At 40.1% G+C, this 12,817-nt stretch overlaps 1 protein-coding gene across 1 annotated transcript in view; it reads left to right on the top strand.

Annotated features, from left to right (window-relative positions):
- Window positions 1-8,752: 8,752 nt before the first annotated feature.
- The window catches only part of LOC308282324 (keratin, type I cytoskeletal 50 kDa-like), a gene marked incomplete at both ends in the record, with an annotated part of 25,427 nt that continues 21,362 nt past the window's right edge, over window positions 8,753-12,817 (top strand). Inside the window, 3 exons of the mRNA XM_080722669.1 lie at window positions 8,753-9,004; window positions 9,704-9,832; window positions 12,402-12,484. Coding sequence (XP_080578795.1) covers window positions 8,753-9,004; window positions 9,704-9,832; window positions 12,402-12,484 — 464 coding nt within the window. The remainder of the gene's footprint in view (window positions 9,005-9,703; window positions 9,833-12,401; window positions 12,485-12,817) is intronic.

Raw genomic sequence — 12,817 nt, 5'->3', positions numbered from 1 at the left:
ATAGCACAACAAAAGCATGAATGTTTCACTAAAATCTTCTTGTATGACAAAATGATATACTTACTGTAGTGCCCTTTTGAAGGAAGAGTTCAATCTCTACAAGGTCGAGTCAGAGAAGTGAAATGGTTCTGGTGCATGTTGAGAGCATTGTCTCTTTTATACTCCCAACGTTGGTGTGAGTAATGCTTCCTAAAAGCAACCACTGATAACAATTTTCACTATACAGGCTTTGATTGATTGGGAAAGGTTTAGATGGAGAGGATGTGCGTAAAAGAAATGACGCAATACTCAATAATTTCCTCTGGATCCATCAATAATACTCCTCACTCACCTGTACATTTGTCATTTCTTCTGCACTGCGTGACAATAAAAAAAGAGTCAATGCGTTTACTTTAGAAATACAATAATATTTTAGTGCTGTTTAGACATTGACATTAGGTTTTCCTATCCCTTCTCAGTTTTAAGGCTGAGACAGATGCTTCTCAATGCCTCAGTGTGTCAGTAAGATAATAGGTCTGTAGGGACCGTTCTTCACTCATTTATTGTAGAAAGTAGTACTATACCAGGGTAAATAGTGTTAGAGAGGAAACTAATTGCGTGTAGGCCTACATACTGTATGTCACACATATGTATTGACAGATTTTCACATTTGACTATACGGTGGCACATACCAGAGGCAGCATGCAAATCACATGCACTCTGTAAACAATCCACAACACATCACATGCACTTGTTTTTGACTTACTTCATTTTTAATCTGGATCGGATCAGTCTACATGTCGCAAATTCCTAAATCCACCTCTTTCTTATCACTAAAAGGACAGTATTAAAGTAGTAAATGTGTCTTAATGTAGATAGTTTAAAAAGAAAATGAAGACCTGACCGGAAGAGACAGGAGGAAGTCATGAAGTTTGCACATGCACTCTCTCTCTCTCTCTCTCTCTCTCTCTCTCACACACACACACACACACACACACACACACACACACACACACACACACACACACACACACTCTTTTTACTGCTTTCGACTGACTACCACTACAGACCACGTGAATTCTCTATTCTCTAAGCTCTAACTCTAACCTCAACAATCGCTGTTTGCCTAAAAAGTGAGGGAACATGTTCTCACTTCTTTCCAGAATTGTCACAGTTTTTCTTTTGAGGTTCTTCTCACAATGGCACACTGCACTGGAGACACCCTGTGTCACATGCACAGGTCTTTTGCTATTTGTCGTTCTACTATCTGGATAATCATTTTTATTGCTTCTTCAAATTTCCATCTTTCTTTGACGTCTGTATAACGTCAGTAGCCTACACGTCTCACATGTGAACACACCATAGCCACCTACTAGTGATGTACAGTAACAAAGTGCATTCACTTGAGTGTCGTCAACCAATCATCAAAGACGATGATACACGAAAGAAGAAGAAGTATTGTATACTTAGGCCTAAGAACAAAGTACTTTTAACTCAATCTACAAGCTCACAATGTGTCATAATGCAACAGCTTGTAAATCAGCTCACAATCAATCATTTTCATAATTATTTACTTTTCTTGAAAATATTGTTTTTGAACATATTGAAATTTCAATACAGAAATATATTGATATTAAAAAGAAAATATTCTCTGTAATTTGTACTTTTGAATACTAAGGTATTTTTAAAAGAAGATGCATCCAGTACAAATTTGACAGAGCAACTTTCATTCAGTAATATTTGACCAGGAGTATACTTTGACTCAAGTACTAGGGTTGATCGAGTCATTTTTCCACCACTGTCTATATGTCAACAAGTCAGAAAAGAATGTAATCCAATCCCTCCTCCATTATGAGCACTGGCAACTAAAGTCTAAGAACTTCTGAATATGTATATCACCTACAGTACCAGCTGCTGTACTGTAGCCTACTGTTGATCGTGATGGGGACACAATTTTCTCCTCCCTTTGATTGATAGATAATTTTCTCTCTGACCGATTATAGTTATAGAAGCAGCCATGTTGATGATCTATTCTTAAACATCCAGCCAACATCCCTCTGCAACAATGACATTATTAGCATGGTTGGTGAGTATGACAAAATACTTGGAGTGACATTAATGAATTTGCTAACACACCTTGCAGTTTGTGATTACCAGAAGGCAGGTAGAAGACATAGAGATTATGAGAAAGACATTGTAATTGTACTTTAATGATTAAATGTACTATGAAAACCGGCAAATCTTGTCCACATATCCGTGTATCTCTGAAGGTCACGCCTGACACTGTAGTTCCCCTGATACATCACAGGTGACATCACCCATGTAAAAGTCCATATATGGGTATTCCCCAGAATCCTGTTTATGCCCATATATGAAGATCCCTGATGTCATCATATATATCACTGGCCAGATGGCCAAAACATGGCCCATATCTGTGTGGCTGGTTCAGATAGGGATCTCCATGTATGGGCATAAAATATATTGTATGTTGTGATGTCATAGGAACCACTCTAACATAATCCCTTTTATGCCCATATATGGAGATCCCTGATGTCATCAATATTAAGCCCATATCTAACAGGACTTCATATGGGAATGCCCCTATATGGAGGAAGACAGCCCATATCTGTGTGGCTGGTTCAGACAGGGATCTCCATGTATGGGCATAAAAGGGATACTATATACAGTACATGGATCTCCATATATGGGTACCAGGGGTCTCTATGGGTAACTGGTCCGATATAAATCACTGGCCAGATGGCCAAGAATTGGCGCGACCTCACCGTTTAGGGCGAAGTTGCATGTCGCCCTGAGGCATCTTACTAGTTTCTAGTTGATATTTTAAAAGTTCAAACACTAACTCAGTTATTGTTTGGAAATGTGAGTGCTCCTGGCACTGTGTGGTTGTGCGTGAGAAAGCAGCTGTGATAATGATCCAAGACATTCCTCCAATTATATGATCTCCCTAAGAAAGTCGTGTGTGTGTGTGTGTGTGTGTGTGTGTGTGTGTGTGTGTGTGTGTGTGTGTGTGTGTGTGTGTGTGTGTGTGTATGTGTGTGTGTGTGTGTGTGTGTGTGTGTGTGTGTGTGTCTATGACATGCACATATGAGGAAGTGTGGTGTTGGACAGAGGGTGTGGGTAGACTATGGTACAACATATTCACAGTTCCATGTTAATCTGTACTTAGTTTAATGTGAATATGTGGGGATTATACAATAGTCTGTTGGTGTACAAACAGACAGACGGACGGACAGACAGACGGACGGACGGACGGACGGACGGACGGACGGACGGACGGACGGACGGACACACACACACACACACACACACACACACACACACAGAAAGAATTTCTTAGGAAGATTATAACAATTGGAGGAATGTCATGGGGTCATTATCACAACTGCTCTCTCACGCACAACCACACCACACTCACATTTCCAAACAACATTAGTGTGCACGTTAGTCCTTTTGTTGACGTCTGTTCCAGAGAAAACATTACTTAAGCTTCTGCTTCTCCAAAGAAAACAAAGTGACTGAAAGGCAAAAACACAGTATAAACGATGAGAACGCAACAGTGAGACGTGACAATCAGTAGCCTCTTAATGTCACACTTACATCCCAAAGAAATCCTATAGCTTAATGCCATGCACAGTTGCACACACATCCCATAGAAATCCTAGCTTAAAAATGTTCACAGGCAGCTTGGTTGAGATCAATACTTCTTTTGTTTTGCATTATGTGTGTTTGGCTGAACTTGGCTGCTAAGTAATATGGGAGTTGACCTTCACTTTGAAAATAGCTTATGCAAGGTCATGACGTTTAAATACGGTATAAGGCTTTAGAACATGTGCAGTATGTCTCTGTTGTGTGTAGCATACACTAACTGACAGACACACAAACAGTTTTTTCTCTCTGTTTTGGATTACGGGGATATTATTTATAGGACTGCTTCTCCTTCCATTCTGAAGCGCCTCGACACTGTGTACCATTCTGCTTTAAGATGGGTCACTGGTGACAGCTATGGAACCCATCATTGTACACTTTATGGGAACACAGGTTTATCCTCTTTATCCGAGAGGCGTGATAAGCATTGGTATCTTTTCATTTTTAAAGCTCTCTCAGGACTGCTCCCCCCGTATATTTGTTCTATGCTGAATCAGGACTCTAGTCCCTACCAGACTCGCTCAAGCGAATTCTTGACGCTCAAGGTTCCATTTGCTCATACAGAGCTTGGCAAAGCAGCATTTTCTCTAAATGCTCCACTTGCGTGGAACGAGCTCCAGAAATCCTTAAAAATAGGATCTCTGCCGGCCTAGGGCCAATTCAGAACTATGGTTTATAACACTTTTGTTTTAGAATGTAAATGTTTTAATTAATTGTTCCTAGTTTCAGTTCCTTGAACTTTCTTCAGTTCCAAATATCCTGTCTTCTGATCGTATTTCAATATTGATGTATGTAAATGTATATATTATTGTTGACATTGTTGTACCTCGGCTACATTGTGAATGAGGGCTTGCCCTCAATTGTATCCCGAGTTTAAATAAAGGTAACAAACAAACAAACAGTGGAACAGATTACAGGTAAAACGGCTACATACTTTATGTAATCTGTGTCAGACATCTGTCAATGATGTATCCAGATGTGTGTGTGATGTTATGATGTGATGTTATGTGTGTGTGTGAGACGGACTGTGTGTGCATGTTTGAGGGACCAGAGCAGGCAAGTGTGTGTAACTGTGTGTGTGTGTGTGTGTGTGTGTGTGTGTGTGTGTGTGTGTGTGTGTGTGTGTGTGTGTGTGTGTGTGTGTGTGTGTGTGTGTGTGTGTGTGTGAGAGAGACATTATTTGTTGAAAAGAGGCACAATTTGGTTTGTGCACTGTTTGCTTTTAGGGAGGCTAATGGCCACAGAAATAAATAGGAAGAAAGGGGAGGAGATGCAGAGGCTAGTTACAGTATGTGAATGATAGCCTGCCCTGCATATACATACATATATGAATGATACATTCATAATCATGATATTCCAACACTCATCCAATAGTCATTTGCATGTGCTCTAGTGTTGTTATTGTTATTTGCAAAATAAGACGATGAGAGAGATTTTGTTTTTGCAAAGAACTGCTCTAGTGTTGTTATTGTTATTTGCAAAATAAGACGATGAGAGAGATTTTGTTTTTGCAAAGAACAATCACAACAATGCTAAATGACAGTGTCAGCACTTTCCCTCTTTTGTACCACTTAAATATTGTTCATGTATGATGCTTGCCCCAAGTGCTAAAGCATTCAAGTCTACTTTCGATAACAGCCATAAAGGTAAATGCTTAAAATGTAAATAAATTAAACCAGAAGAAAGATTACACACTCAACATGATAATTACAGTGATTAATACATAGGCTAAAAGCAACAATAGCCTAAACAAAAAGAAACTGAAAATGAGAATACACAACATCATATGAATTGTAGGACATGATGATGGTGTAAAACTTAATATTGATAAATTGGCTATGTAAAACATTGAAATCCTTATCCTCATGAAATTTAGAAATGACTGGGTGCATGTTGTTAACTGTTCCCACATTATGTGGGAGAAGGAATAGCAAGGCTATATAGTGTCCCTTTGAAGGAATACTTGATCTGGTGATGTACAGTAGCTATTATTAAGTAGGCTTAAATTAATTACAGTAGGCTATGTTATTATATGCTTAACTAGGCACTGAAATACCTGTCAAGACTCAAGATGGTTCTGAAGTCTTTTTAGTTGCCGTCTCGCCGATAGTGGGGCTGTTAAGGAGAACAATACTTCAGTTCTGGAAAGAAGCACCAAAATTTTACAGAGTGTACCTCTTGGGTCATTCTTTAGAAAAATCACATTAGACACTTAATTTTCAAAATGTCCGCCAGTTTTAAAGATGGCTGCCTTTTCGGATATGTTTTACAGTACGCCAGCCAGTTAATATTGAATTTTCATAATATTAGAGTTGTTTTGTAGGTTTTAAAACATCCTGAGTTCATTTATTACACTTTTAAAGCAGCCAGAATAACCTTTCTGACTTTTGGTTGGGGTCTTTCCTCACCTGGGACCCCCCAGACAGACCCCTGAGCCTATTTCAGTAATCGCTCTGCTCCTGCTCCAGAACAATGTTAAATTAGATCTGAAATATGCTCTGAAATAAAAAATGACTAGTAGCAAATAACAGAGGTCTTCCACGGGGGGTCCGGGACCCCTGGGGGGGTCCTCAGAGCTATTACAGGGGGCCTGCCAAATCTTGATGAGATCTTTTTTTTTGTTTTACATTTGAAACTTTGAATGTTTTTATGTATCCTGGTTTTATGTATTGTACTTTGATGGTTTATTAGTATTCTCAGTATTATTTATAATGTTTTTTGTGTTAAAACAGTTATGGTTGACAGCTGTTACAGCAGAGATTGTAATAATGAAGGTATTGCAACTTTTCACTTTGGGCGCAGAACAACATTTCCATTTATTGCACTGCACTCACACTGACAACACACACACACACACACACACACACACACACACACACACACACACACACACACACACACACACACACACACACACACACACACACACACACACCTCTTTGTTATTGTCACCCCAAAACCCTCACCTTATCCTCTTATAGAGCCCATGGTTAATTACGCCCAAAGAGATTCACTACACTACAGTAATTTCAGACATGCAGGATATATTCGCCTTCATCATCATCATCATCATCTTCAATGTCCAACCTAATAGTGTTGACACAGTCTCCACCATAGCACAGAGTGAAAGGCAGGTTATTTGAGCAGCTGCACCGTCCCTTACAACCTGCTTTGCAGACACATTTGATGAGCTCAAGTACTGCCTTTGGAGCAGGGAGAGCAAGAAAACCGAAACCTGGAATATACCCTCCACTCTCTGAATTCCATCTATTTTCTTCGATTGGTGGAAGCACAGGGAAATTTGTCAGGTATGATTTATCCTGCATTGTGACGGAGTTGGCACGGAGGTAATGTGGTAGCAGTGCAGCACGAGTTGGAGGTAGCATCTCACCCTCCAAGTTATTTGACAGAAATAGTTCCCATCTGAGTAATCCCAGGGTTGTTGGACCTTTTGAACTGTAAACATGGCATGCAAAATGTTCGGACTGCAATGTTGATGGAAGCTCACAATTTATAAGCTCAGGAGGAATGGCCAATGACCTTGCCAAGGTCCTTGAAGCGGTTAGTGGCTTGGTCATCATCATCATCATCATCAAGTAGGCATTGACCCATGTCTTTTTGGTGATTCCAACAAATGTTCTTCCCCAGTCAACACCTGAAAAACGCAAAGGAACCCTTGACATTTGTAACATCAACTTGAACTCACTCGAATATATCAATTTCCTTTTTTTGTACCGGAGGCAAGGACTTGATAAGGAATCGGGGTATCAGCCTCTTCATGTGTTTGCACTTCCTCAAAATCATGTCCCTTGATGAAGGTATCGTATTATGATGCCTACTTCGTCATACCTGACAAATTGCCCTGAGCTTCCATCAATTGAAAAAATAGATGGAATTCAGAGAGTGGAGGTATGTTCCAGTCAGGTTTCTTGCCATCCCTGCTGCAAAGGCAAAGCTCATCAAATGTGTTTGCAAAGCAGGTTACAAGGGACGGTGCAGCTGCTCAAACAATAACCTGCCTTGCACTCTCCTCCCTGCAAATGATATAGTGGAAATTGTCAACATTATTAGGGAGGACATGTATAGTAGTGAATTTCTTTGGGTACAATTGACCGTGAGCTCTTTAAGAGGATAGGGTGCGGGTTTTGGGGTGACGATAACAAAGAGGTGTGTGTGTGTTGTGTTGTCAGTGTTAGTGCAATGCAATAAATGGACATGTTAGACTGTGCGCCCAAAGTGAGAAGTTGCAATACCTTAATTCTTGCAATCCCTGCAGTAACACCTGTGAACCTGTCTGTCTAACACACACATGTTATAAATAATACTGAGAATACTAATAAAAACAGTTTCAAATGTAAAAATATATATATATAAAAAAAAGAACTTCCCCATCAAGATTTGGCAGGCCCCCTGTAGTAACTCTGAGGACCCCCTAGGGGTCCGGGACCCCAGTGGAAGACCCCTGGGCATTTGCTACTACTCATTTTTGCTTTCAGAGCCCAGTTACAACAACTTTAATGCTTCAGTTATGATCTAATTTAACATTGCTCTGGAGCAGGAGCAAAGCGACTACTCAGATAAGCTCAGGGGTCTGTTTGGGGGGTCCCAGGTGAGGAAAGACCCCAACCAAAAGTCAGAAAAGTTATTCTGGCTGCTTTAAAAGAGTAATAAATGAACTCACGATGTTTTAAAACCTACAAAACAACTCTAATATTATGAAAATCGGACATTAACTGGCTGGCGTACTGTTCAGAGGCAGCCATCTTGGAAACATGGCAGCCATTTTGATTTTTCAGTGTCTAACGTGTTTTATCATAGGAACAACCCCTAAGGAGTACTTGTGAAAAGTTTTAGGTTTGTTTCCACTTGTGAAGTATTTTAGTGCAAAAATGCATTTACCTGCCCCGCTACGACAGTAGGCCTAAAGCTACGTAGAAACCATTATCTTTCATACCAAACATAGTTTTGGTTCGTGCGTCGTGACGCACGAACGCCCAATCTCGCTCCTCCTGGCGCTCTATAAAACGTCCGTTGGGTCGGGTCGGGTACCTGTCTGTCACTCAGCTCTCATCGTCTCCAAACCACGTGTGTTTACACTCTCACAGCCATGGCCGTCTCCTTCACTCGCAACTACAGCTCTCGCAGCTGGAGCTCCTGCAGTGCCCCAGGTGGGTGGGGTGCCAACCGTGCCATCATCAGCCGTGCGCCCGGCAACGTCTACGGGTACGCGGTGGGGCACAGAGTCAGACCCTTCTACATGTTTGGCGGGGCTCCATCCAGCGAGCTCTTCCTGCTGTGTGGTGATGAGAAATCAAACATGCAGAATCTCAACGACCGCCTGGCCTCATACCTGGAGAAGGTAGGCTAATAATGAACGACTTAACATTTAAAAGCCCTTTTTAAGGCTACAATTATTGTTGCATTAAACAAGCTATTGTTAACATGCTATTTTAACATTTGTTTTATTTCTGTTGGAGTAAAAAAGTCTATAGGCCTTAACCTGCTAATATATAGTCTTTGATTGATTGATTGATTGATTGATTGATTGATTGATTGATTTAATACTTAGCAGTTCGCATAGGAAAAGCACAAGACAGTAGGCCTATACAGTTCAAATACAAGGTCTACTAAGATTTAAACCCAAGAAGTAGGCTACTCATAAACCTTTGTAGGCTACTCATTTCATTGAGACATTAAATGACATCTAGGGGTAGGCTATCTGGTCTGGTCAATTCTTAGCCCTGAATACATGACTATCATATCATGTATATGATAGTCATGTATTCAGGGCTAGTCAATTCTAAACTTTTGAATCAGTTTAAACAAAAATGACATTGAACTGGCATTGTTCAAAATACATTAGGCTATTTATAATCTTAATGGGTAAAAAGAAACAACAACAAAAATTAATCTGTTGAAATGTAACATATCCAACCCAACCCAGCCACTGTCTGCAGTTAATCGCTTGCCTTCCACTTTCAAATCTAGAGGGATCATCATGATGGCATTGAATGAATGTGTCTTGGGATTTAACTTGTCATTGTCTTTGTGCATGCAGGTGCGCAATTTGGAGGCAGCCAATGGGAAACTGGAGCAGAAGATGAAAGAGTACTACGAGGAGAAAGCTCCCATCCAAGGCCAGGACCTGACTGGTTTCTTCAGCACCATCTCTGACCTGCGTGCACAGGTTGCCTATAGTCTGCTGCTGTCGTTTAAAGGAGTAGTTCACCCCCTAAATGACTTTTTTTCTATTGATTACTCATGCCGTAGAGTTCAATGATTCCGGATGGGGACCCGTTTCGAAACGGGTCCCCATCCAGAACGAATGGGGGTAAATTTATTGTTATCAGATTTTTGTCTTAGGAATGCAAACAAAAAACTAAAAAGATTATTGAACTCTAGTCTCCATGGCGTGACTAATCAATAGAAAAATAATAATTTTGGGGTGAACTACTCCTTTAATGTCTGTCTGTCTGTCTACTGATCGCTTGGTGAATTGATTATATTGATTGATTGAATTGTTATTAAAAAAAGGATATCGAAACATTTGTCATGCAACTTAAAGGTAGGGTAAGTGATTTAATTTAATTCAAATAATAACAAAATGGGTCTATGTTCTGATAGTACTAGTTACTATAGAGCAGGGGCGGGCAACTTTGATCATGGCGAGGGCCACTATATTTCCACCTTCACTGCAGAGGGCCACATTGCATATTGCTACATCCTACTTTGTCATATCTCATACAAAAGAAGCAAAAATAGCAGATCTACAAGCTCAAAACGCATCGCAGTAGATCGGCTATTTTTACCTCTTTTGAATTGGAATCCTGAATTATTTTTTGTTATTTTTTAATCCTGAAATGTAACATTTTGAGTCATTTCAAACGCATTTAGTTATATACGGTACTCATGTTAACTTCATGAACCTAAATACAAATACATTGTACATAAAAACTACATTTTAATACTACTATACTAGTCATTAAGCTACTAATATAGACTGAAGTAATTAAAGCAGGTCATGTTTGGGACTGTAACAGCTGAAATCAATAATATATCAGTATTCCGGTATTAACCTGAGGGCCGCATTAAGTGAAGGTGGGGGCCGCATGTGGCCCCCGGGCTGCCAGTTGCCCATGTATGCTACAGAGTGTTTGGTCCATATTTGGACTTCAGCCTTATCCCCTGTGAGGAGAAAAAAGCAATTTCAGTAGCTCCACCAAAAGTTTTGGGTGACAGGTTTTCCTCCAATCAGGATAGAGTTGTCAGAAGTCAACAACTGGGTTACAGATGGGGTTCCTTGAGTTGAAATACATGATTGTGAGGGACCAAGCAGTCAAAGCAAAGGCAAACACAGGTTTTCAAACTCAAGGTTTTTTTTATTCTTTAAAAAAAAAAAAAAGAAAAAGAAAAAAGACTTAAATCAAACAAGTTATAGGGCCCTTGAAGAGGTCAACAAAACATAACTAAATGAAAATAACGTGCTGCAAAACAGGAAATGAACTCAACTAACAGACCTGATACCAAGGAAGTTATTTAAGAAGGAAGGGAAACACGTGACCACATGGGCATTCGTATGGAGCTCAGCATGGGTGCCAGAACTCGCACCGGAAGTACGATAAAATACATGTCAGTGAAGCGACCGCAGTTTTCCCAGTGACCCTGAGCGCAAAGGTGGGGGCCGATGGGCAATAGCTCCCACACTCCCGCGCCCCCACCATTGCGCTCAGGGCCGTTGGGAAAACCATGGTCGCGTCAGTGAATGGAGCCGGCTTGATCAGCTCATGAACAAACCTGGAACAAAAACTATTTATTAACTACTGAGACCTTTGTCATCTAATCTGTTCAGGAATATAAAAGAAGACATACCAAAGGTATTTTTACAATCACTTGCTTTTCGATGTGCACAGTACATAATGAAATAATAATAATAACTGTAAATAATAATCGTTTCTGTCCCCGAAGTATCGCGAGATTTGGTTCCCAGACAGGAAACGGTGGATAGTCTCGCGATACTTGGCTCGTTTAGAAACATACTTTTTGCTCTTTAGATAGGCCTACTGCTATAAAATGACACAGTGCACACATCGAAAATCCACACAGTACAAAAAAATGTTTGACATGCATTCTTTTATTTTCCTGAGCTGAGTATGTTATAAAGGTCTCAATTGTTCAGAAATAGTATTTATTCATGAGCTGCTCCCAGCCGTCCCAGGCTGCCTTGTGCATTCTGCCGAACTTCCGGCTGCAGTTTGGCACCCATGCTGAGCTCCATACGCATGCCCATGTGGTCACGTGTTTCCCTTCCTTCTTAAATAACTTCCTTGCCTGATACATGGACATGAGGGGATTTATATAGGGGTGGACCAAACCAATAAATACACACAGGGGAGGACAGCACATAACACTACGTAGACTAAACCAAACTAATCCCAATCCCTCCCTCTCAATCGAGTGTCTTGGTATGGTCCATCCTGGCTACACCCCCATGTTCAGGAACATACTCCAATTGCACAAAGAGCAAAGTATTAGTATATAGCGCATATTGCCAATAAACAAATATAATATTATTGCAAATGTCAATACAAGAGGTTATAATAGAATGCAACTGTGAGTATGAGTCTGGAGTTTCATCTTAATGTGTGGCTGTGGTGCCAGCCATCACAATGATACAGAAGGCAGATGGACAGATGGACAGATTTTTAAGCTGTTCATGTATCATGTGGCTTATTAATATTTTTGTCCCCTTATACCAGATCCTGAGTAGGATGTTGGAGCAGCACTCCATCATCCTGCAGGTGGACAGAGCCAGAATGACTGCTCAAGACTACAAGAATAAGTAGGAAGATCTTTTTTGCTCTATAACACAGTAACTATAATAAATGTTTAAATTTTTTGTTTTTTCTTCACATGTTCTTCACAAGTAGTCAAGTGATGCACAGTAGAGACAAGTGAAAAGGGGGTAAAAATGACAATTGGGGACACTTGTCATCAGAAAGGTTAAGTAAGGTGTAGAAATGAGTGTTTACTGGAATGATGGAAAATTCAATTAGCCTTTAATGGGTTGTGGGGAAAATTATAAGATCACGATTATAATCTGTATACATTATTTGATGTCAAGAATATATTTACACACTGTATTTATTTTCAATTCATGTTGATCGATCAGATC

The sequence above is a fragment of the Nannobrachium achirus genome (genome assembly GCF_963921795.1).
Source record: "Nannobrachium achirus genome assembly, chromosome: 3".
Lineage (NCBI taxonomy): Eukaryota > Metazoa > Chordata > Actinopteri > Myctophiformes > Myctophidae > Nannobrachium > Nannobrachium achirus.
The sequence above is the reverse complement of the archived record's forward strand: the minus strand, read 5'-3'. Positions and strand labels throughout refer to the sequence as shown.